Consider the following 27154-nt stretch of genomic DNA (forward strand, 5'->3'; position numbering starts at 1 on the left):
TTTAGGAATGTGTGTGTTTGTGTGCGTGTGAGGGGTGAAAAGGAGACACGCTGTAGCTACTGCAACTCCTACACTCGAAATTTATGGCTCTATCTCCACGTTTCTGCCAGGAGGAGAGATCAGTATAGATTACAAAAGCCCCTCTTACTCACACACATTCACTAGACACACAATTTTCACACATTTCACACATCTCTGAACACATCCGCCTGACACCAATGCAGAAAACTCTAAAACCTGTGTAGAAGGACACACACTTTAAGCTCTTTATTTTCCCAGAGGCTGATTCACTCTAAGGGATCTAGTATGCTGGAAAGCCTTAAATCTGTCCCTACATTGGGCTTCAACATAAACCAAAACAATCTTTTTTTTTATTTCTATGATCTAGTTAGTATCATAGAAAAGAAACCCGCTTTTAAGAGCATTAAGTCTTGGATGTCCATTCATTGTGGATCTGTTCACGTAGAAGACTCACCAGGTTCTTGAGGAGGGTGGAAAGCTCTTTAGTCAGAGTAGAGAACTTAACAAAGGCTGTGCCCAGATCTGGATTATCCCGACTGATGAAGTTACTGCCAAACTTATCCAACGCTTGGGCGTACATCTCCTCATTTTGAATGTGATCTGACAAAAGAACACAAATGAACACAATCATGTGGTATTGTTTATGAATGTCAGGCATCTGAAGAGTACACATCCTCGCTCAGGTGTTGGTAGCATGTTGTCTGGTTCTGCATTAAATCATTTTATTCCTAGGTACAATTCCCTGGTGTTAATGGATATCATTTATCAGTGCATTTTTATTCAAGGAATGTTTAGTTTCATTAAACTGCAATAACTTTCTGCACCTCTGAATCAACTTTTCTGCTTATGTAACCAAGATCAGAAATATGCCTTTTCTATTGTCATAAGTATTTCAAGATTAATCAGACAAATAAATCGCATTGTGCTATAACAATCTAAATTAATACATTGTAATATACACTACCGTTCAAAAGTTTGGATCAGTAAGATTTTTATTTTAAAAGCCTTTATGTATAATGCATTATAAAGGTATTTATAATGTCCTTTATAATGCATTATATCTTTTCATAAATTGTAACCAAAGTTAAAATGCATTTTAATATTTCCAGATTCCTTGTTACATCTGAAATTGGAATAATGTCATGTGTATACTTTATAAAGGTGTGTTTAATAAATTGGCAAGTATTGTAATGTATTATAACTGTTATTACAAATTATTCATGAGACCATACAATGCATTATAAGGTGCATTACAAGGCATATTTAATGCATTAAAAATACATTTGAAAAATGTGTTTGTTTTTGAAAGATGTCTCTTATGCTCACCAAGGCTGCCTTTATTTGATCAAATACAGTAATACAGAACAATACAATACAGTAATAACAGTAATATTGTGAAATATTATTAAAATATAAATAACTCTTTTCTACTCTTTAATATATTTTAAAATGTTATTTATTCATGTGATGGCAAAGTTGAATTTTCACCAGCCATTACTCCAGTCTTCAGTGTCTTTCTTTCTTTCTTTTCTTTCTTTCTTTATTTAAACAGGAAAAGATTAAGAGCAATCGGGCCTGACTCAGCATAAAACTGATTTTCAGCAGGTTCCTGTTCTGCAGAACATGAATACCTCAAACACAACAGAACTCCAAGACCATACAATAACAAACACACAACAAGCACACAAACCACAACAGTAAACAAGCATCAGCAGGAGGCCATAAAGACATCTCAGTGGTCACAGATATACCTGTCCATCAGATGGCGAGCACAAGTTTGTTTAAATAGTCTTATTGATGTTATAGATCTGATGTGCTGTGGAGTCTCATTCCAGGCTCTAGTGAGCAAATTAAAGAAAGATCTCTGTCCATAGCAGTTCCTAAAAGCCGGTATAGGGAGAAGTCCATTTGCAACAGATCTCGTAGTGCATACGAGCCTTGAACTGAGTTTAGGAGCCAGCGCAGTCAATCCCGCAGTAGTATGACCATTTAAGATCTGATAAAAAAGGTTCAAACCATGGCTCATTCTATAGTTCTGAAATGTCAAGGCATTACTCAAAGATAGTGCAACACAGTGGTGAGTCCAGCCTGGAAGCCTGTTGTGGATCTTATAGGCTCTATTGTAGAGTCTCGCTACAGGTTCAAGGATCTCATTTGTTGTGAGTGACCAAACAGGTAAACAATACGACAGAGTGGACAATATAATGGCATGAAGATATGTTTTAGAAACAGAATGCAGTAGATATGGTCTAATTTTACTATAAACAAATAACTTTTGGTGTAACTTTCTGATTAAAATTTGGACATGGTCACGATAAGTAAGATGTGAGTCAAGAGAGACTCCCAAATACTTATACGTGGATACAATTGAAAGTTTTTGATTCGAAAAGGTAATGAAATTTGATATAGACAATTGTTTCCTAGATGAATAGAAATACATACATTCTGTTTTCTTAGTATTCAGTGTTAAATGGTTATCCTGGAGCCAGTCATGTAAATGCTGTAGGTCTAAGTTAAGTTTGTAATTAATTGTATCAATATCTGAGCCAGACAAAAAAATGACAGTGTCATCAGCATATAATAAAGTATTAGAAACATCAAACACATTAGGAAGATCATTGATGTACATAAGGAAAAGTAAAGGACCTAAGATGCTGCCCTGTGGAACTCCCATAGAACACACTCGTGACTGTGATGTTACTGAGCCGATTCTTACAGTCTGAGATCTGTCACTTAAATATGATTTAAACATATCTATTGCAGAGGAGGACAAATGAAAAGAAAAAAGTTTATTTAACAAAATTTGATGATTGACTGTATCGAAGGCTTTTCGAAAGTCTATGTATATGACTCCAGTAACCTGACCTTTATTTAAAGACGCCCGTATCTGCTCAGTAAAAAGTAGCAAAGCCGACATAGTCGACCGCAGTGGTCGAAAACCATGCTGACAATCACTGAGCAGGTTATTGTATTCAAGGTGATTAATTAATTGATTATATAATGTTTTTTCAAGTAACTTAGAAACAGTTGGAAGAATTGCAATTGGGCGGTAATTCGAGATATTAGTTGGATCCTCAGACTTAAGAATCGGGGTGATCTGGGCTGTTTTCCACATGGCAGGAAAAACTGATTGCCTAATACACAGATTAACTAAATGATGGAGGAGCGGAATAAGTGTACTAGCGTGAGTTTTAAGAAAAATCATATTTAAATTATTTGCATCACAAGCATGAGAAGCATTCAAAGAACCCAAAATGTTAGTTATATCGCTTTGTGCAATTTCAGAAAAGGAGAATTGCTGAGATGCCGCCGGTACTGATGGGAGAAACTGAGGAACAATAAATCCAGAAGATAACCTCTGAACAGATACAACAAAATACTCGTTGAAAGAATTAGCAATTTTATCATGATCAGTGAGAAGAGTACCATTTATGGATAGTTGAAAACTGTTATTATTTTTTAATTTATTTTCACCAGTTATAGATTTAATTGTTTTCCATAATGTGTCACATGATCCTTCAGAAATTATTCTAATTACTGATTTGGTGCTCAACAATTGTGCTACTTAATATTTTTGTGGAAACCATGATAAATGGTTATATGATATGATTCTTGGACGAACAAAAAGTAAAAATAGCAGCATTTATTTGAAATAGAATCAATTATGTTGTGTGAGAGAGAGAGAGAGAGAGAGAGAGAGAGAGAGAGAGAGAGAGAGAGAGAGAGAGAGAGAGAGAGAGAGAGAGAGAGAGAGAGAGAGAGAGGAAAAAGAGCGAGAGAGAGAAATATCCATACACACCTGATATATATTATTATGTAATATGTACGTGTATATATACACACCTGAACGCAGCAAGTATCAGTACATTATGTGTGTGTGAGAGAAGTATGTGGGTGTATGTGGGGGTGGATAAAACTAGCTGGCGTGGTGTCCGCCAGGAACATGTTGATCATGCTAACTGTGATCTAGCCATTTGTTTTAACAGTCTTACAAGCAGATTTATCTACAATCACAAAAAATACTGCACGCCACCATATCCATGATACTGCCTGTAAAATATAAGTCACTATGATTTCAATAAGTGTGTTTATTTGTATTAAATCATTAACCAAATCAGAATTTGTGTGTGTGCGTGGTTGTGTACATACCTTGGCCAGAGTTATAAATGGCTTTGACTGACTTCTTAACCTTCTGCAATGAGTTTCTGTCCTGATCCAAAGCCTATGGACAAACAGATAAGAGATGGAATCACTGAAACTGTACATTTGTGATGTGACCTAACAGGAACGTTATACTAGAAACTATAAATAAAATGTAATAAATCCACTTATAAATCCTAACAAACTCTGGTTGTGCTGTAATACGAATTCTGCCCAGAATTGTGCCATACTGACCCCATAGCATTGCTTTCAACCACTTAACTGCGGAACAATTAATCAAGCAAACAAAAGTATTGATTTATTCAGGGCAATTTCCTTGCAGATGTAGAAAAACAGTTCGAGGCACAAGATGTTCTTTACACGAGTATGTGAAACGCATGTTACTAGATGCAAAGCACAGTGTCATGTATATTTCATGCTATGCTGTTTTCACAATTTTTTCCCCTCAAAAGACAATGAACAAGTCAACCAGAAATTATTCAAAATCACTAACTAATCAAGAGAAAAGTTGTGTTGCACTAATTGGTCATGATGCATCAACAGTCCCTAATTAGAATTTTGCTTTTATGCAACACACACACACACACACACACAAAGCCACGATTTGCCCATATTGCCTGCTATTGCTACTGGGTTCCTGATTCGATTGGATTCGGACTCACAAACTCTCAATTCGATTCAATTCGGATATGAATTGTTCGGATATGTCATACTTCAATTATAATGTTTATTTTGCTTGCATATGAATAAATATTCTCTCAGCCAATGCTTTAAATTATACAGGGAGCTTTCTAACTTGGTAATAATATAAAAATATGAAAAAATACTATGCAGTGCAATAGCTATTAACACAACTGTCCAGAATTTCAGGGTCAGAAAGATTTTTTTTTTTTTTTTAAATTTAAGAAATTATATCATCATGTGTATCAGTTTCCACAAAAATATTAAGCAGCACAACTGTTGATAATAATAAGAATTGTTTCTTGGGTACAAAATCAGCATAATGTAAATAAATTACAGTTTGAAATATATTAAAGTTAAAGGTTATTTTTAAATTGCAAAACATATTTCACATATTACTGTTTTTACTTTATTTGTGATCAAATAAATGCAGCCTTTGTGAGCAATGCATATCTGACTTTTTTCAAAAATCGAATAGTAGTTTTGTAAAAATCAAAACATTTGTCTATTAAATGTATTTTATCAAAATATTCCATCACTGAAAGTAACTTGTCGATTCAATAACTGCTCTGACAGATTTAGTAAATGATCCATCAGAATTTATTTTTTAAGAATTGATATCAGGATCACTCAAAATGAAGGTTAATCGAAAAAAAATCTATATTTCAACCCATTGATATTGATAATTTGGTGTGACCTGAGCAAAGCCATGTAATTTACTCAAACAGCTTGATTAAAGCTAACATTTATCCGATTATGATCCCGACTGGAAATTGGACAATTAAATAAGTGACAGATGTTTGTTTTCAGAGCGTACAGTACAGTATTCCATCTCACAGAGGCTTCAATTAAAAATATCCTGGTGTCATGCCTCTGTTTCGCTGAGAGACAAAACTCACACAACACATGACTGCACAGAGCCTGTTTAGATCTTCACCTCTCAATGAAATCTGAAACATGACCTGCTAGTTTCATTGTTTTGCAGAAGGAGTGCAGAAGAGTTTCCCTAGCAACACAGTAGTAGATGACAGGAAGGGTGGTGGTGTGTGTGCACTTTTGTGAATGAGGTTATTGATATAAATACTTTCTAACAAATGAATCCAATGAAACTCCACTGAGGACCAGGGTTTTGGACCAATGCCATTTCACTGTAGATAGGACCACAAAATCTACAAAATCACATTCAATCAGAAGTTAACTGTCCTTTGTTTGCCCATCTAAAGAAATTACACTGCCATGCCTTCAACTTCTAAATCTCTTAATCATCGAACACCGAAAAAATCAAGTGTTTGGAAAAGTCAAGCAAATTAATCATCCCTGAGCGAATAAGCAGGTGCAAGTTTCCTCTGAACATTTTTACATGGAACTTTCCAATTAGAAAAGAAGTGTTTGTCTATACTGGGGAAACAACGGCCACGTCCGTAATCTGAGGGGATAGCCATTGGTAGTGGCGCTCATTCAATTCCACAATTCGACACAATAATGCATGTACAAGTTAACCAATGTCCGCAAAACGGCTAGAGAACACCCATAATGCACTGAGAGGGTCACGCCGAATGAATTCCCGCTTCTCGCCAGAAGATGGCACCCGCAGCTGAATCATCCATCCATTTTCCAAACCGCTGGTCCAATATGGGTACAGCATAATATCATACAGGTATTTACTATTTTGGCCAGAAGAGAACTGGCCCCCCACCTGAGCCTGGTTTCTCCCAAGGTTTTTTTCTCCATTCTGTCACCTGATGGATTTTTGGTTCCTTACCACTGTCGCCTTTGGCTTTTGGCTTGCTTATTGATCTGCCTGCATAGACACCATTATACGAAAACTGAACTGAGCTGGACGATGACATCACGGTTTTCTCCAGAGCGCCTATATATATATAAAGGAACTAAATTAATTAGGGATGCACCGATATGAACATTTTGGCCGATACCGATAACCGATAATTCTTTATGTTTGAAAGCCGATAAACAATATATTGGCTGATAAATCTAAATCCAAATTTTTACATAATTTTTGAGAGCCTGATTACAAAAACAAAAGTCTCACCATTTAAAGCCATGTCCCAAGCACACAATTATAATGTTCTCATTGTAATTTTATGTAGCCTATATGTTGCACTAAACTGTATTTACCTTTTTTTAAGTAATTCCTATCATATTTCAAGCAATTCAAAACCATCATGGCGAACAGTGTGCATCTAAAGTGTCTCAGCTGAAGGAAATAATCCATTATTTACCGGCTTTAATATATCGGCCGATAATGATAACATAAAAATTTACCATGTATCGGCCGATACCGATATGGTGGCCGATATATCGTGCATCCCTAAAATTAATAACCTTTTTACAACAAAAATTAAACATCACTGAACATAATGATAACATAAAAATTTACCATGTATCGGCCGATACTGATCTGGTGGCCGATATATCGTGCATCCCTAAAATTAATAACCTTTTTACAACAAAAATTAAACATCACTGAACATAATGATAACATAAAAATTTACCATGTATCGGCCGATACCGATCTGGTGGCCGATATATCGTGCATCCCTAAAATTAATAACCTTTTTACAACTAAAAAAATTAAACATCACTGAACATAATGATAACATAAAAATTGACCATGTATCGGCCGATACCGATCTGGTGGCCGATATATCGTGCATCCCTAAAATTAATAACCTTTTTACAACAAAAATTAAACATCACTGAACATAATGATAACATAAAAATTGACCATGTATCGGCCGATACCGATATGGTGGCCGATATATCGTGCATCCCTAAAATTAATAACCTTTTTACAACTAAAAAAATTAAACATCACTGAACTTAACACTGAGCTGGACAGGACTGTGATGCTATTTTCTTCTGGAAAGCTGTAAAGCTGCTTTGAAACAATCTGTATTGTAAAAAGCGCTATATAAATAAAGGTGACTTGACTTGACTATTGGAGCTGCCAGATTGCTAATTTTCAAATGATTATAAACCAGAAAGCACAAACTATGCAAAATCAGCAGCCCTTCCGGTACACTCAGTGTCCGAATTCGCTCACTCGTTTTTTATTCACTCCTTCAAGTGTACTATATTAGTGGGGTAATAGTATAAAAAGGGAATACGGGGCGATTTCAAACAGCACATGTACCTCCAACAAACTCTGTGCTTTTATTCTCATTTAAATGGCATTAGCAGCTAAAGCTAGCATAAACCACAATTCATATGTATGTAATCCATAATTGTTTTTTTGGATATTGCCTTTCATGTAGTGTGTTATATAGCTGCTTGTGAATGTAAAAGGTCTGCAAAGCATGCACAATAAATAGAGTTATCGTCTCCCAAAAAGAAAGAACCGATTCGGAACTGCCTGAAACGAGTCGTAGTCTTCCTGCACGAACCTACATCAGTTTGTAAGAACTTTGCATAATGCCAGCCGATGGTCTTCATTTGCTGCCAGCGAACAACGTCTACAAACAACGTTTGGTTTATGTTGCTGACTTGACATGTAAAGAGGACTCTGAAAACAAATTCACTTTGCATCCACTTCCAAAGACAGAGAGGCCTTGTGCTTGAATTGATACAATAAAAGCGATGCAATCGTTACTGTTCATATCACTGCGTATACAAGTGCTGAGGAACCCTCCTCTGGAGTTGAAAATCAGATTAGGTAATGGGTAGGGCAGGGTATTTTCAGGTATCTTAGTGCATTATTTATAGTGGAATTGGTGGGCTGGGTTTGCTAATGCTATCGTTAGCGGGGCACACTTACGCTACTTCTTTCTGTCACAGTTTATGTTTAGAAATAACAACACTTCTATCTAGAAGCCACTGCTTTATGAATCTAGGATGTAAACAAAATAATTAATTAAATATCAATACAGTGTTTTTGAGAATCAGTACAGTATTGGCAAACATATTATTGTGATATTTAAGTGTGTCAATATTTTCTTACACCCCTAATCGCCGTTTCGCATCCAACACGTGCTTGAAGCTATAGAGCAGACACAGCAGACTGGGCCATCTGACCAATCAGAGCAGAGTAATCTCTCAAAAAGGAGCCGTTTAGAGGATTCGAACCGTTCCAGACAATGCTGCAGTGTATATTTTGAAAAAATTAAAGTGTTTTTTTACCTTACTAGATGCATGTGAATCATTGCATCACTGAAAGTAACTTAATATTGTTTAATATTTAAATTGTAATGGTAAAAAAAATATTGTTGTTCAGTGTTCAACAATATAATTTTCCAAACTATACTGTAAGGCTACTCTTCTAATTGTATAATGGTATTATATATAGTCCTGCTACTTCTGAAAAATTCTTTAGTGACATTTCAATGTATGGTTTCTAGAGATAAAACAACGACAAAAAGGCTGATGACATTTCTTGACCACTGAATGTTTAGTTGACCACAAAATTTAAACTGTAAAGAGGTCAAATTCACTGATGTCAAAGTTCACTGGTGAAAGCTGCCATGTTTCCTGCTAACACTCTTATCCCGTTAACACAGAGCAGGCATTTCCTTCCCAAAACTCGAAATAAGTGCACAAACCCAACCCAAACCTGACAACATACTGTCACACACACACACACACACAGACACAAACACACCAACCCGACCTGCAGTTCTGCCCGTAAGTTTACATACCTCTTGCAGAATGAGCAAGATGTTAATAATTCTAACAAAATAAGAGGGATCATAATAACTGCATGTTATTTTTATTTAGTACTGTCCTGAATAAGCTTTCATATGATAGATGTTTCCATATAGTCCACAATTGTACATAAATTAACCAGTTCAAAAGTTTACTCCCTTGAATCTTAATACTGTGCATTATTACCTGGATGATTAACGATTGTTTTCATGTCTTGTGATAGTTGTTCACGAGTCTCTTGTTTGTCCTAATCTGATAAGATATGACCATGAAAAGTCATTAATCATCCAGGTAAATGAAAAAAATATAAAAATTTAAGGGTATGTAAACTTTGATATTTCTCAATAACAGCAAGAATTTTAATATTGTTTTTATACGTTTTTATTTTTATTTTTTTTACATTATTTTCCTCTTTGTAATCATTTTCATTTTACTCTATATTTGTAAAGTTTAATACTGGTTTAATATCAGCATTCCTAATTCAAATTTAAATCATAAAATTAAAAGTGAGCTAAGTCTAAAATTCTCAATTTTGCTGCATAAAAATGGGTTTAAAATTGGGATAAAATCCACAAAGGATTTTTGCCCTGTACAGACTTTCCTGAATAAAGACCATGCAGGGCCCTTTGAAATCATAATTGTGTGATATTGTGATATTCCTAACAAAATGTTTTAATAAATTGCTTTATTAAGTTGAGAAGTACATTCTACTGTACAATAGTAATATATTAGTCAATTTCTTCAAGTTAAACTGAACTTTGGTGGGTTGTAGTGAAGCTTTTGGTTTCTATGTGAATTTGACAATAGTTCAATCAAATTAAATGGTGAAATGATTGTGAAGTGACTCTTAGAGCAGCTCTAAAAATGAAGTTCATATGTTCATTTCATCATACAGTGAAACGGCAGATGCTAAAAACTCCACAAGCGTCACGTCATGTGTGCTTTAGTATGAGTAGTAGGCTAGATGAAACTGCGCCGCTCATTCACACAGAGACACGCAGACTTCAGATTTCAATATTAGTATTTTTTTTTTATACTGGACATAAATATGGACACTAGTCCGCATTGTTCTGGATTCTCTCTCCATGTATTCCAAATCGTGGAAATCCTAGGTCCCTACTCTGGAAGTCCACCAAGTTTGCTCCAAAGCCTGTACCACCCCACCCAGAGAAAATGTCCCTATACATATTTAACATCTCATCCAACAATGGAAGCAAACCTCCCCTGACATAAAAATGTAGGAATGTGACAAAGAAAGCAAACAATGTATTTAGCATCCAAGATATACGACACTGAATTATCGTTTATTTTTCCACTACTTTGCCAAACGAACATCCATTTCAAAAGAACACAAGAAAAACATCCAAGTTACTGCCAAATCCTCTGAGCTGTGTGCGTTATGGGCGTATACGACACAGATTTTATGAAGAATCACTCGCATTCCAGCCTCAGAGTTTCAGGCCTGATGCATCCATGTAAGCGCAAAATACAGGAGGAAGAAACGAAGCAGGCATGACACGAACATCCTCTTTGTGCCACGGACACAACAGCGCTAGAATTTTCCATGCATAATGGAAATATTTGATCTTTCAGTAAAACCACTTTGTGTCTAATGCAACACACAATGAGCATTCATCCATGCATCACTCTTTAAATAGTTAAACTCTTTTTCATCTATTGCCTTTACTGTCATAGACCAGAGAAGTACACGGCTGTTAGTACAGCATGAATGTCTTGACCAATCAGCATGCAGGACCACAAATCCATTCTATCCATTTTATAATAGTATTTTTGGATGCATTAGGAAAAGATAAGACAAGAGTGAGAATTTGTATCCAAGGAGATGGGTATGCTGGTACTACAAGACCACTGACCAGATCCACTCTGAAGACAGAGGTGAATTATTGAGTGTGTGAACTTTGATGGTTTCAGATGGATAGGAGGTGAACAGCAGATTTTTCACTGGTTAAACTGGTTTGTATTTTAGATATCTCTAAATTTGATTCCAATTTATGCCTGAAGAATGCTGCATATAAACAACTGGAGAAATTGTACTTGCAACTACAGTTGTCAAAATAAATGACAAAATTCCCTTTACCATTGGAATTTCATGATAATTGATACAAATTTTAATACTACAGCAAAAATTAATACACTATTTAACAATACTCCTTTGAGTTGGCCATAGGCACTATTTGCATGTTAGCAACAACCCCCTGGCAATGATGGCATGACAAAGAGGAATTGAAAATATTAAAATTCTGCAACACCACAAAAACAGACTTGGCTTCCATGACTGAAACTGCAAAAGCTATATATCAGAGAACATCCGAGTTGAACAGCCGAGGGAGGAACGAGTCTGATTAAACACCAAATCACACAGAAAGCTTCATTCTACACGCTCTATTAGTTTAGACACGTATGCGAAATGCAGAAGAAATGGATAAATTAATATTGTACAGCAGAAATGTGTTTACATATTACATAAGCAAAGGTTGTGTAAAATGTTTAACTCATTTTTATTCATGAACAACACACATTTGCTCTTAAAGGGAGGGACATGATTTTTAAAACATGACTTGTGGCTTACTCCTCAAGATCTGTTCTGTCAAAAAATGCCCCAAAAAATAAAATAAAATAAATGTTTAAATACAATTAAAATATAATAATTATTTAAAATGAATGAATATTTAATTATTTATTCATTCAAAAATAAAAAAATAAATACACTCACATACATTGTAATATACTATTTTATAAGATTTAATATACAAATACATTAAAAAGTACATAAATGCAAATAAAAAGTTACCAATAAATGTATATACATTCCTTTCACTGTGAAGATTACTGTAAATAATAATAAAAAATAAAATGAAAAATCTCACTGCTTCACGAGAAACAAGCATGACTAGCAACCTGCAACTTCAGAACTTCAGTATAAGGCCATTATAAACCGTTTCTCAAAACCTGCGGTTTCGGCTACATTGTTAAACCACTAAATGTAGAGTGCAAAATATAACTGTACTCTTCTGACCAGCGTGACCTACATTTCCTCAAAATGTTTTGATTGTGTATCCCTACACACACACAAACAAATTAACATAATAGGATGTAACCATTGAGAAATAAACCAAATTCTCTGGCACATTAGTGATATAAAAGATTCATGGTGAAACACATAAGATCAATTGGCTTCATTGGCTTCTTTGCTTAGAAAGCTACAACAGCAAGCGGGATAGGTCTCTAGAGGCCACATGAATGATCCTCCATGGGAGCTTGCTAAACTAGGCTGTGCTGTGCTTGCTTAAAGAGGAAGTTGGCGCTTCTGGATTCTGTGGTGAAGCCTCAAGGCAAGTGACAACAGTCACCACTAGCGTCTCCACCCAGATGCTAAATCCAGCACGAGGCTGACACAGAACGACCTCGGGCTGAACCTCCTCCTCCTTCATACCGAGAGCCACGCTAATGCTAGCGGACACTGTTTACGCCCCAAGCATTAGCAAGCCTGCGGACGATTTAACTGCATCGCCCAACCAAACATAATGCTAACAAGCTATCTAACAACACTGAAAAGACTGAGAGGGACAAATCGATACTATTAACATCATTTACTTTCCCTGTCACTGACGGAATTTTCTGGCTTTCCGTGTTTTTACTGTTCTTAGCCTTTTGTTAAAAATGTAGCTTTTTTAATGAAACATAGGCTACATTTAAGTGTTGATAAAACAAGAATGCATGAAGGATAATTTGATTTATTTACTTATATCAAAGGAATGAGTCTCTGCTTTAAAAATGAATATTGCATGTTCAGATATTCATATAACAAAATTTCTGGTTGGCCATGAAATTTTTGTGAAAATTATCAAAAATGCTGGCAACTTTTTTGAAAAAACACTACTGGGGAAAGAGTTATTATTAATCAATACCTTACTGTTTTTTACGTTCAGTATATAGTTATATTCTTATATGCAGAGTTATAGTCCAAAATGAGAATTAGCAACATGTAGAATGGACATTATTATTGTTATTATTATTAAAATATTAATTTCATACAAATGGGAAGTCCCTGCTGCAGGTAATATGTCTTGTTTTCCATTTAAATGGTTGTCTAATTGACAGCTACAATTTGCCAGCTTGATCATTTTAGTTAAACTCCCCATCAACCTTACTGTGAAACACCATGTTAAGTTCAGTAGCAGTAATTTGTTCAGTGATAAAATGTAAAACAAAACTGGCAACAAGGAACAGCAGATGAGCTGTACTCAGCAGGTGTCAAAATGAAATGCCAGTCTTCTTGATTTCCCTGCTGTCTTCATCAAAAGTGTTTACATGTTCCTCTTTTGAATTGGGGATGATGAAGATGCTTTAGACTTCACACTCTCAGCTCTCCATTAGCATCTCAATTTGATTTTTACTGACTTTCTGAAAGATATGCGAGTGGTTCTTACCATTGTAAAACTTAGTTCACCAATGCTACAAGATGAAAGCAACACCTCAAATGAGTCTGCTTGGATATAAATCAAATAAACAAATGTTTGCTTGTTTATATCAGGCAATGGCTTTAAAGGAATAGTTCACTTCAAAATGAAAATTCTGTCATAATTTACTAACCCTCAAGTTGTTTCAAACCTGTATGAATTTCTTTCTTCTGCTGAACACAAAAGAAGATATTTTGAATAATGTCGGTAACCAAACAGTGGATGAGTGGATATTTTTTTTCCTACTATGGAAGTCAATGGGGTCCATCAACTGTCTGGTTACCGAAATTCTTCAAAATATCTTTCTTTGTGTTCAGCAGAAGAAAGAAATTCATTCAGGTTTGAAACAACTTGAGGGTTAGTAAATGATGATAGGATTTTCATTTTGAAGCGAACTATTCCTTTAATTCATCCAGCCGCGAGTTGCATCTGGCTTGCGCAGTCCAGGATCGGTCACGAACGACGCTCAGGCTGATCCTCAAGGCCAAACCTTCTGACCTTCTTTTCCTCGCTATGAATGCTTGAATCCGGATTATGTTCCTCATGGATAGAGTTCCCATCTGCAGATCTGTCTGGCTCATGTGGTGGCATTGATAATCAGATGCACACAGACAAACACAGCTGTTCGGCTAACACCACTGCAGGATGTATGTCACACGAGTATTTTAACAGAGAGGATGGATTATGCCGCCCCACACGCCAACCCCGATGTCTCAGCCTTAGCAACAGCCGTATGCCATCTCTGCACAAAAATAACAACTTACATGTTGACATGTGGATGATTATACAATGACAAAATGTTCATTTTGGGGTGAAATTATGCCTTTAAGGACAAATAAGTATGCGCATATGAGTGGTGCAAAGCATTCGTAAACACGTCAAATCCCGACTGAGCATTACACGCATTAAGTAGAAAGAGATAAACATGTCTGACTTTTAATGTCGGTCTATCTCTCTCTCTTTAAAACGCTGGCAAGGCATCAAAAGCTTACATGACCTAGCATGACATCTGGCATTTTCCGCAGATGATAACTTTATGGGATGGTGGATCTAATTTGAGTGCTGAAAGAATGACAGAAAATGGGTACTGAGGAAGAGGAGACCTTTAGGAGGAGCAATTTGTGGCGTAGCTATTTCTGAACGGGCTGTTGAATCACCATCTGACGTGTATTTGCGCTGATGTCTTATCACCAGCAGGACTCAAGGTATCATCATCTCCATCCAACACCGCTGCAAGACCGAAAGAAAAAAACACCACGTTTCTCTTTATAAACAGTGTATTTTTTTCGCAACATGATGATAAACTCAAAAAGTATGAATTCATTAAACTGCCTTTGGACATTAAATATGTCAGTATGGGTCCGGATGGTCAAATGGTCATCTAGTTATCCAACAGTTGACTATTAAATTACCTAGTTTAGTGAGATTCTTATTTTCTTATCTTTAAAAGGTACACTTATGTAACTTTTGGCCCTCTGGCGGACAAAAAACAAAACCGCATGCACTTTGGGGAAGAACATTGTTTTAGTTGTGCTTCGGCTCTGTGTGACTGTGTGGATGAATATGGTTATCCTACTGCTCATAAAACATTCACTACTAGGCTTAAGAGATATAAACAGTTTAGATGGAAAGGATCTTACGGGCGAGCGACGAATGTATGCAATGCATTTCCTGTGAAAACCATTGTCAGGTCTAAAACACAAGCTCTTATAATAGCCTTACCATAGTGAATCAGGGTAAGACAAAAACACATTTTGGAAGGATTGATGATGTATTTAACTTGTGATCATTTTGAACAACAAAAAAAGTTGCATAGTGTACCTTTAATATTTTTTAGCACTGCTACTTTAAAGGGGATGAATTTACGATAAAAAAAAATAATTAAAAAAAACGGGGTTTAGACAACTTAGCCAAATTAGACCCTTTAAGGTTTAGATAACCAACAGAATCCATTTTGAAAATTTGTAGTGTGGTAAAGACAACTTCATCAACTGTCATCATCAATTTGCCCATCTTTGGTGTGACATACTGTAATAAGCGAATCCCTTTGGATTTATCAATGTTCTGGGTTTCTTTTGAGCAATAATGCTTCCAAATTACAAAATGTGCATTTACGTCCTTGTTTTTGCTGGGTTCCCCACATCACTAGGGAATTCCTGCAATAGTGACAAAATTAAAACAGGAAATGAGAAAACTCTATATCATCAGCTTTCTCATGGCATGTGGGGATGACTGAGACTGCATCCACTAAAATAAAGCACTTTAATGAATGCAGTACACTCAAGTCATCAATAATTCAGCCCTTCACATCTGTCCCTGTGGTCAGAACTGCAGTCATGTTAGGTAAGAGACTGAAAATAGCACGCTACCGTCTCGTCACCAAAACGAGTGCGTGCCTCAAAAACAAATCCTGAGGTACACACTAGAAGTGGAGGGAAAGAGAGAGAAAATGATAGGGAAGAAATGGCTGTTCTTAAAATAATTCACTTCATTGACAGCGCGTCAGGCACATGTAAACCGTACCCACTTTATTCTAGCCAAGCTGAAAAATAATGAGCACTTACAAGACACTAAAATAGCAGCGCATTAAACATTCAGTCTGGGGATTTGCCAGGAAACAGACACAATCAAACATTGAACAACATTAAGGAGACATCCCAAGATGAAAAATGTAGGTCTTTGTCAGTTCAGTATTGCAGATATCAAAAGAGCTCAGAATGCAGAACTAACAACATTTAATCAAAAACATTTGAAGTAAGAAATGTCATGAACATCACTTCAACACTGGCTGACTTTATGCAACTTCCTGGAATAAGGCCACGTTTTTGTTTTTTTCCAAGTGTAAAGAAGGTACTTAAGGTGACATGGCAATCTTTCTAGAAATATTAATAAAACCAGACCTACCAGAATACTTAAAAGGTTAAAGTAGAAATAAAAACTGTATGTGTAGGCGTTTAGGTTTGATGTTTACTTTTCCATATCAGATTAATGAGAAGAGACTTGCCTAAATGCATTTACATAGCCAAATGAGATAACAACTGCCATATGTAACACCATGTCTGCTTTGACATGCTTTCTAGGTTTTTATAGCTAGAGGACTTTCTCGTATTTTACTACCTAAATAGTCTACAATATGTCCACTTCCTATGAGAAACTAAGATCAACTAAGAAACACTATCACCTTTATTTGGGTTCATGCATTCTCTCACTCTCACCAAGTGGGTTTTCACTTATAGCAACATTAAATGGCATCTGCAAACCCTTTTATGTTCATAATGTGACAGAGTGAAATTGGATATTTAAAAAGTAGGGCAGTTTTTATTCATTGGTAATTGATTAGACTATAAAAAGTGGGCATTACAAACTAGAATACCATGATACCATTCTTGATTAATTAATTTTTTGAGGACTATTTTTAGTTTTTATACAGTTAGAATACTGTTCTGCACCAAATTAATTGTGCATAATAAGACCAGAAATCTTTATTTAAAAAGTTAATATACTACCATTCAAAAGTCTGGAGTATTTAACTAAATGAATTATTGTATTCAGCAAGGATGCATTAAATTGATCAAACGTAACCGTTTAACATTTCTACTCATAAAAAAAAAAAAAAAAAAGTATCCCAGTTTCCACAAAAATACAAAGCAGCACAATTTTTTTTAACAAAAGAATTTTTTCACGTGAATCACGTGACACTGAAGACTAGAGTAATGGCTGCTGAAAATAATAAATTACATTTTTATATTAAAAAAGAAAAAAGTTATTTTGAAGTGTAATATTATTTTACAGCCTTAGTGAACATGATACTTTTTTTAATAAACATATATAGTTCTTACAATCTTACTGACCCCAAACTTTTGAACCACAATGTAGGTCATTTTTGATGTCATGTTAGGGCTTGAACAAAAAACTAAGTAACTGCGTAAAAAAAAAAAAAAAAAACTTTCAAGCTTAACTTAAAGGAACACTCCGACTTTTTGGGACTTTAGCCTATTCACCTTATCCCCCAGAGTTAGATAAGTCCATACATACCTTTTTCATCTCCGTGCGAGCTATAAGTCTGTTTGACGCACCCACCGCTAGCCTAGCTTAGCACAAAGACTGGATGTAAATGGTTGCAGCTAGCATACTAATCCAAATAAGTGACAAAATAACGCAAACATTTTCCTATTTACATGTTGTGATTTGTATAGTCACATAGTGTACAAAAAACAAAGTCACATGAGACACAGACATATTTTAGTGATAACCGCAGCACCTGAGACGCGCCGTGGTGAGGAGCAGAGAGCGCGTCTCAGGTGCTGCGGTTATCACTCCGCCCAAGTAGCAGTGCTTCGCCTTCAGAGAATATAGTTCCCAGTATTTATACGGTTAAAATATGTCTGTGTCTCATGTGACTTTGTTTTTTGTGACTATACAAATCACAACATAATAGGAAAATGTTTGCGTTATTTTGTCACTTATTTGGATTAGTATGCTAGCTGCAACCATTTACATCCAGTCTTTGTGCTAAGCTAGGCTAGCGGTGGGGGCGTCAAACAGACTTATAGCACGCACGGAGATGAAAAAGGTATGTATGGACTTGTCTAACTCTGGGGGATAAGGTGAATAGGCTAAAGTCCCAAAAAGTCGGAGTGTTCCTTTAAAGGGGCTATATGCAACTTTCCCCCCAAATAAACGTAACAATAGCCTTTTTATTTTACCATTTATGACTTAAACATCTCCTGATGAGCATACTGATACCTTGTCCGCTCACATTGGGTGCACCTATAAGCCTGTATCCTATTTTTCCTATTTTCTGTCGGGTCGGATTTTTCCCGCGCTGTCTGCGGATGTGACGTCAAGCGCGTTCATGTTAAACGTTTCAGATCACTCTGCCACCACCGCTAGTCAGCAAGTAGCCTACACTCGCAAGCAGTGCAATGGATTTTGCGAATACACAGAAGAGACCCAGGACAACTCGGACACCAACAGTAACTCCACAGAAGACTAAAAAAGTTAAACCCCTGACAAGTGGCCGAAAAAGATCGAAGATTGAGAGCGACCGGCGCCGAGCAAGGACTAGAGTGAACATCGGCTTCGCATTTGAGCCTTGGAGGGAGCTCAGATCTGTGTTGGGAATACGAAGTGACCCAGAAATGGCTTTTTTTCTTCTGAAAAGGTAATACGTGATAAAACTGTTCATTGAAATAGCACTGTGTTGTTTTCAGTTCACTTGTAAATGCTGTTAGTGAAGTGTGCACGTACGAGCGCGCGCTGCGAGAGTGAGCAGAAAGGAAGAGCAGTTCTGTTTTTTGGCCACAGGTGTCAGTCGCGAGTTTAAATTTCAGAAAAACGCATATAGCCTCTTTAACTTGCATCCATGAGGAAAAGTAAAGCACAGAAAATGGTTTCCTATTAGACAACAATGCCTCACTGTTTTAATACAGGGAGTGGGCTTCTTTCTTTCATCAGTCACACACATGATAGAGGCTGTTGGCTTTCACGACAATGCGGCTCCGGCATGGCTGGAGGATTCAGTCCCGTTCTGGAATGCTATGACGAGCATGTGGTGTGGGATGACACAGACTTGAGGGAGTTGTTGAGTTGCGCGGTTGCCTGGGCGATAGAGAAGACCATCTGTGAGGCGGCTGACACAGACATACTGCGTCACTCCCAAACCATGGGCACAGACACACACACACTTCAGCTCTAAACATTAGGGAAGTTTGGTGTTAGCAAGATCCTTCAGACAGTATTAGTAGTGCAGAATGGTGTCACATTCCAATGAATATTACATGAATATTACAACAAACAAAAATGAAATGTTTCCATTTTTTAAGCCTGTGAGGATATTTTTGCTAAACATGCTTCTTTAAAGGAACAGTTCACATTTTGGGTGAACTATCCCTTTTTAAAGTCACTGCAAAAAAGCTGCCATACGCTGCACCTTATTTTGTCAAATGTTAGTCATGGTTTATTTTACCATAATTTAGTTTTCATGACCATTTACATCCCTCTCTCTGACCACAGGTTGTTTTGGTTACTATACCTTAAGTATAAATTACCTCTTATGATTGGATGATTTCAGTGCAAAGCAAACAAGAAGCTCATGAGCCGTCTCCTTTTGAATTGAATTAAGGTAGCACACAGAATGCAGAATAGCAATTCAAAGACACTTGCAATTTGTTGATTTGTTTGTATGGAAAATTGTCCCACCAGTTAATTGACATGTGACAACTGGCAATACTGGTATCACCGGGGAGGGGGGAGTTGGTGTTTTCCCGATGGATGGATGGATGGATGGATGGATGGATGGATGGATGGATGGATGGATGGATGGATGGATGGATGGATGGATGGATGGATGGATGGATGGATGGATGGATGGATGGATGGATGGATGGATGGATGGATGGATGGATGGATGGATGGATGGATGGATGGATGGATGGATGGATGGATGGATGGATGGATGGATGGATGGATGGATGGATGGATGGATGGATGGATGGATGGATGGATGGATGGATGGATGGATGGATGGATGGATGGATGGATGGATTTCAAGTCAAACCACAAAATTGATATGAAGGACTAGAGGATTCATTGGAAAACCAAAATACATACTGGACACAAATGCAAGGTATCAGGCCAAATGAGACGGCAAAAGCTGGCAAATATAATCAAACCAAAACAATCAAAATTGATAAAGGCTTTCAGCATAAGGAAGAAACATATTTTCCGATGTTTAGGCCATAATAAATCTCTGCAATAATTGCAAAGAATTTCTCATTTACTACCACTGTACAGATGTTTTAGATTGTGAAAGGTGAAAATAACAAGCATCGCTATTATTGCTCATACTTAGGGTAGGGTATTTGCTTAAATAATTGTGTATCGTTTCATTTGTACAACAGACATGAATGATACCTCAAAAACTGTATTTTGAGGTAGGACCAGGTTTGTCTTTTGATATGAGCTAGCAACGCCCCAGCAACCACTCTGCCAACCATTTAAAACACAGTAGCACACTGCACAAATATTTCAAGTTCACCACAGGCAATCATCACTCACATTTTCTTCTGAAAGCATAAAATCTAGTTGCTGTAGCATATATATATGCCAAAATAAATAGATGAAATCATTTGTCAGAGGTCAAATAAAAGTAATAAAGCTCAAACAAATACACCATGCACAATAAACCACATCAGTTGCTCTCGTCTCAGGGTGTGTGAAATCCCCTCTCTCCATCACACACACAGGGGTCTGTTTCTCTCCAGCATGTAGTATTGGCAGAGGCCATGGACAGACCAGAGCACAGCAGTGAAATCTGGACAGCCGCCATGAACCACTCATCACCGGCGGACCGCCTGCCACCCCGACGGGCCTTCAGACCTATGCATCTGTAGGGGGTGTGCGAGGAATCCACAGGTTTTTCGTGCTGCACTGCCTTCCTGCTGATGCTTTCAGAAGGCTACGGTTCACATGAACATTTGTAGCTTTCACATGCTGGCTGGGACATTGTGGCTATTTTTCATCCTCATAACATTGTGAGTTCTGGCCTGGATGACACACAGGCTTTTACAAGATTGTGGGATGAGCGAGTGCCTACATCGGCAACATTTCCGTGACCCGTTGAGTTCTGTGGTTTTATAATGTGAACTCAGAGGTCAAAACCAATGATTCACTGCTGGGGGATTTCATTCAGTCTGATTTACTCGTGGCCTGTCAGGGCACGACCACGATTTGAGCACAAGGCAAAGGTCAAAGGGTATGAAAGCATGCCTAAACGACTGAATAGATTAATTCCGATTAAACCGAAGGACAAGAAAATTATTGTGCGTATAAAGGCCATGATTTTCATTTTCATGTGATTCATTTGATCATTTACACATTACATGCATGAATCTACAGTACAAATATATGAATAATGTTACTGTTTTTGTACTTGGACTGAGACAAAAGGCTCGACTAGTTTTTGATGACAAAAACTATAACAAAAATATACTGACCTTCTTGTCAACGAATAAGAACGAGACGAATGGATGGTTAGTGGATGCTTGACTTTGCATTTAGATAACGTACTGATCTACCTACCAGATTAATAGCATACAGTTCCTGTTGCTGTATGTCTCATAAAACATTTTTAAATGTCCACATCTGTGAGAAAGAGAAAAACAGACATATGGATACAACACATCTGATGTCAAGGAAAACAAGACCATTGTAAACGGTGAGGAGCAACAATCTCCAGGAAACAAAGAAATGTTCTATTGTATGTAGGCTATTTGTTCTTATTTTTGTTTCTTTTTACTGAATATTAGATTTTAGTCAACTAAATCTATTGTAAATATTTATTTATTTATAAGACTAAAACTAAAAGAATTTAGATGACTAAAATATGACAAACTAAAATGGCGTTTTAGTTTAAAAGATTGACAAAAAAAAAAAGAATTGCTGTCAAAATGAACTGATTATGATGTTATATAACTTTTTTACAGCACGTTCATGAACATTGATCTATGCTGTCTGTCTAAAAACCTTCTGCAAACTGGAAAGTGGAAAATTACAGTGTAAAGTTAAACTTTAATAATCCCTGTAATGCTGATTTGACAACATTTATAAGGTTATAATAACATTAACACAAAGCAGCAGAATCCTGAATACAGGAATGGTGGGAGGAGGGGAAAAGACAATGATATTGGGACATTAAAATCACAGATTCCATGCTAAAATAAAAACAATTTTAATCAAAACATCATTATGCAACTACCACCTAATAGGGCTAAAGTAGCAGTATTACTGTCCAATGCCCCATAATGAACATTAAAAACCATATATATATAATCCAGGAAGTGTATTGTGCAGTATGTACTGCAGTAGAGAGAGAAACTCAAAGAGGGGAAACACACTCAGAGTGGGTGTGCCAAGTAATCAGACTCTATTTACACTCATGACATCATGTCCTGCCAGGAAAAGAGGCAGGTTTGCCAGCGGATTATTTAAAGCGTGTTTTATCGCAACATCTTGTGTAGTCCCTCTTGTGTTGGGAAAACTACAATAATAGCAGGCAGCAGACTGATCGGAGATACAGACGGTTATAAATAGGCTGTGTCGAGCCCTAACAATATGACAGCAAATGTGATTTAATGAAATAGAGAGAGGTTTGACAAGCCATGTAATTGTGATCCGATCAGATCTCGTCTTGGCTCATGTACCGATAAAAAGTCAAGTCAATGAAAAGTATTTAGGCCTACCTGATGTCACCTAATAATACCTGACAGTACAATCCAATAAAGGTAGGGTAGGCAATTTCAGAAAGGCTAGCAATAGCAAGCTAGCTTTGAAATCATAAGATCCCACCTTCACTTCAGAGGTCAGATGTGGAAAGCAGATTTTAATTTTTGAGTGAACTATCCCTTTAAACTATTTCAACCGATCTCCTAATATGACATTACAAGCTCATCAGAAGACCTTTATTACATTATATTTTATGATAGTTTGTAATTGCTTAGCTCTTCTGGGAAATGGACACTTTAAAGTGAATTAGACAAATAATCCATCTTTCATTAGAGTGAGGGATTGGGTGTCCTGTAATTAATCTGTCATCTAAATTCACAGGCTCTTCCAAGCTCATGGAAATAAATTTTTGTGTGATACTGCCAATTTATAACCTCCAAGTTCTATGATGTTATCTACTCTAGGATCCTATTACCAAGTCATCATATAGTACAGTACGGAAGAGACCTGGCTGAAGTAGTGGAGGTGCTAATGGTTCCCATGTGGGCCTGTTCCAGCCCTCAGGTTACACCATTAAATATTCACTCTGTACCTCTGCATAATTTACCCTGTCAACACACAAGAGAATGACTCTGCTGAAAAAGAGACAGCTGTCCCTAGGAAGAGAGAGAGAGCAACTGCATTTATGAATACTGTCAGGAGGAAAAGCCATCGTAAAAGTGCTGAAGTGAAGTTCTGACCCGAGTTAGCAAGAAAGTGAGAAAGAGAAATACTCCCACATACATTTTATTTTCCACATACCGGTAAATTACATTTTCTAGACCAGTGGTTCTCACAACTGTTTTTGCTTCAGGGTCCATTTTCACATTGGACATCCAAGTGAAAAATGTTTAGAGCACAAAATAATCAAAAACAATAGTTTCATGCTTTTGACAACCTATTTGCCGCACTGAAAAAACATGTGCATTCTTGCAGTAAGGTCCCTTTTTATTTACTTTTAAATATTTTTTATTTATAAAACTTTAATAAATATAACAGCACATTTCATGTAATTTTACAGTAAAATACTACTAATTTGACAGTTTTTGGAAGTTAAAAAATAAGAATAAAAAAAAAAATAAGAATAATTGCAGCTTTTTATCTCACAGTGGAACGTGTAAACTGTGTTCAATGCTTATTTTGTGCATACAAAGTGGATAAGCCACAACAGTTAAATATGTCAGCTGTGTGGACACTAGTTCTGGATTGACAGTATTTATTTTTTGATTTTAATCGGTAATGATATGATTTCTTAAATCTAAAATCTTTTAGTCTGTGCTGTTTTCTGTTTATGCTGTTTTAGTGAACAAAACTTTTCTAAAATATAGTGCGCCTGCCACCCAATAATCGCAAAAAGCTTTGTGCTTTGTTACTTTTAATATGAAGCAAAGTCTCAACTTTAAAATCTGTCAATTTTATTATGAAATTCAAACGATAAATTACGCTTTGGTGCTTTTTAATACAGTGTGACAGCCAATAGTCACCTCACTTCAAGCGGCAGCATTGGATCAAGTGCTCATGAACCAATCATCTCATCTCCTCTTTGGGTGAACAGAACACCAGAAGGCATGAAAGATATATTACAACTTAACGTAATTAATTCTGTCTTGTGATCGCACAATCAATGTTTCAACCGTGGAAAGACATCAATAAAAAGCTTGTAATTATTAAAGGCTATTGGGGGTGGGGGGGGAAATTTTGATTCTTAGATGCATGAAGCTTATAATTTATTTTTCTATTTATTTGTTGTCAAAACAAACAAACACAAAGATCTGTTGCAAGGAGAAGACATTTCCGATGCCTGCCTGTAGCGAACTGTGATGAGCTATGTAGCTCCTATGATGAGAAAAAACAGCTATGCAAGAGCATTCGGTCTTTTAATTTTTAGGGTCTCATTTTGTAAAATCACGCCGTTTTTTGTCCATTTAGATGTCCGTGTTGCATTTATATTTCAGTTGAACCGCACTAGTTTGTTTGGCAACCCAAGTTTTCAGGGGTCTCGGCCAGCTTGTTTGGTCGGCACAAGGCTTCGTATGGCAGCGTTCACACTTATTCAAATAAACCGCACTAACAGAGCAATCGCACGAGTTCGTTTTAATTAAACCAATCTGCCAAGTGTGAACACACCCTTAACATAATGTGTGTTACCATGATGGTGTTTGGGGTTTGTGTTAGGCTAACACACAATATATAACTTGTGGAAAAGCTGCTTGAGATAAGCTTTTATTTATCATGTCTCACCTGTGTTTTTTTGGTTGTTGTCAATGTATTATAAAGGTACAAAACAGATTTTAGTAGGCTACTTCAGTATATTAAAGGTGGGGTATGTGATTTGGAAAACGACCGGCAGATTTTGAAAATATAAAATTCAAATGGTCCTTCCTTCTTTCCTCCAACGCCGGCTCTGACTCCACCCATTCGAAGAACATGGACGCGCAATCATGCACGAGCGAAAACTCAGATGCGCGAGAGATTGTAATGACGATTTACTACTAATCATGGAACCGGCTTTACTGACGAGATGCGCATGCGTCACAAACTTTGAGTATGCGCACGACGGGGGTCACGCGCGCTGGGGGGAGGGGGGTGTGGTACAACCGTTTGATTGACGGACTTACTGTCCAATGATTCTGGTGGTCTTGGAAATGATTGGCTGGAGTTTTTCGAGTCCTGCCCGTTCCACATATGATTAAATTGCTTAATTTTCATTTCAGTGCTTCTAACTCAGTGGCTGTAAGTGGGTTAGGAATGGGATTTCAAGTTATTTTGAAAAAATGTACAAAAAAGAGAATCACATACCCCACCTTTAACATTATCAGTTAATGAAATGTGTTTTTTTTACTGTAACGTTAAATCCGTAAAACCTAACCTTAGAACAGAACTTTGATCATGACCAACGATTAGAGGACCATCATATTAAAAAGTTAAAAGAAAATACTTTATTAACTGTCAAAAAATGTTGATGCACGAACCTCACACTGCCCTTTTTAACCTATAAAGATGCCTACGGGCAAACACAAACCTCAGTGATGAGTTCCTTATGTAAATGCCTTCTAAATCTCAACATTTTCCTATCATCGCTTTTACAGGTTCAAGTCCACAATACCGGATGAAAGCTGGAATTCCGCCTGGTCTTTACAGGGTCAGAGGCTATAAATTAGAGCCACAATGAACTAACATCTGCTCGGTTTAAACAGAGCTAACATTACACTACACAAAGCTACAATGGCCCCAAAAGAATTCGTTTCATTTCACGTTGTGTCGAGAATGAATTCTTCAAATGAGCTCAATCCCGGAGGACTGGCTTATTGTTCGAGACAGAAACATGTTATGCCTTGCCGGAGCTTTTCTTACAGACAGCAAAAAGAGCATGTCATGTTATCTCTTGGCCTTCCGCGCTCCAATTCTGGGGCAGTTATAGTCACCAACGCCCCGTGCACATGGCGGCCCCCTGAATCTAACAGATGGTTTTCGTTTAGGCTGTGGCCTGCAGAGCTAGGAGGCAACCAGCCAGAGAGGTGATTCATCAAGTGGACTTTTCCTCATTACGATAAAAAACGCTGCCTGTTGCATGGGTAAACAAAACCGATGCTGAGAGAGGGCAACAACACACTGTAGAGGAAAATTAGGCATTTAATCCAGAATGTCAATGTTTTATGCACACACAGAGCTGTGAGACGACAGGGCAACTGTGTTGATGTGAAGATGTGATCCATTACACGAGAGCATGACGTCACTGTAAAAGCAGAGCACATCTTGTAAGAGAGAACTTGGTGTCGGCAGTAAGAGAAAATGAAACGGGGCACTTGGGACATGATAATTGGGCATAAATGACCTGAATGACAGTTCTGCAGGAATGTAATACAACCCAAATGGTGTTAAGCGAA

General features: G+C 37.0%; 1 protein-coding gene across 7 annotated transcripts in view; it reads right to left on the minus strand.

Annotated features, from left to right (window-relative positions):
• Positions 1 to 27154, minus strand: part of asap1b (ArfGAP with SH3 domain, ankyrin repeat and PH domain 1b) — an 89788-nt gene that overhangs the window by 44187 nt on the left and 18447 nt on the right. For all 7 annotated transcript variants that reach the window (XM_056254209.1, XM_056254208.1, XM_056254205.1 and 4 more), the window contains exons 4-5: positions 4171 to 4243; positions 476 to 621 (exon numbers count right to left, since the gene is read on the minus strand). In XM_056254209.1, the coding sequence (XP_056110184.1) occupies positions 476 to 621; positions 4171 to 4243 (219 nt within the window). The remainder of the gene's footprint in view (positions 1 to 475; positions 622 to 4170; positions 4244 to 27154) is intronic.

This window comes from Rhinichthys klamathensis, unplaced genomic scaffold (genome assembly GCF_029890125.1).
Source record: "Rhinichthys klamathensis goyatoka isolate OS25496 unplaced genomic scaffold, OSU_Roscu_1.1 h1tg000110l_1, whole genome shotgun sequence".
NCBI classification, from domain to species: Eukaryota; Metazoa; Chordata; class Actinopteri; order Cypriniformes; family Leuciscidae; genus Rhinichthys; species Rhinichthys klamathensis.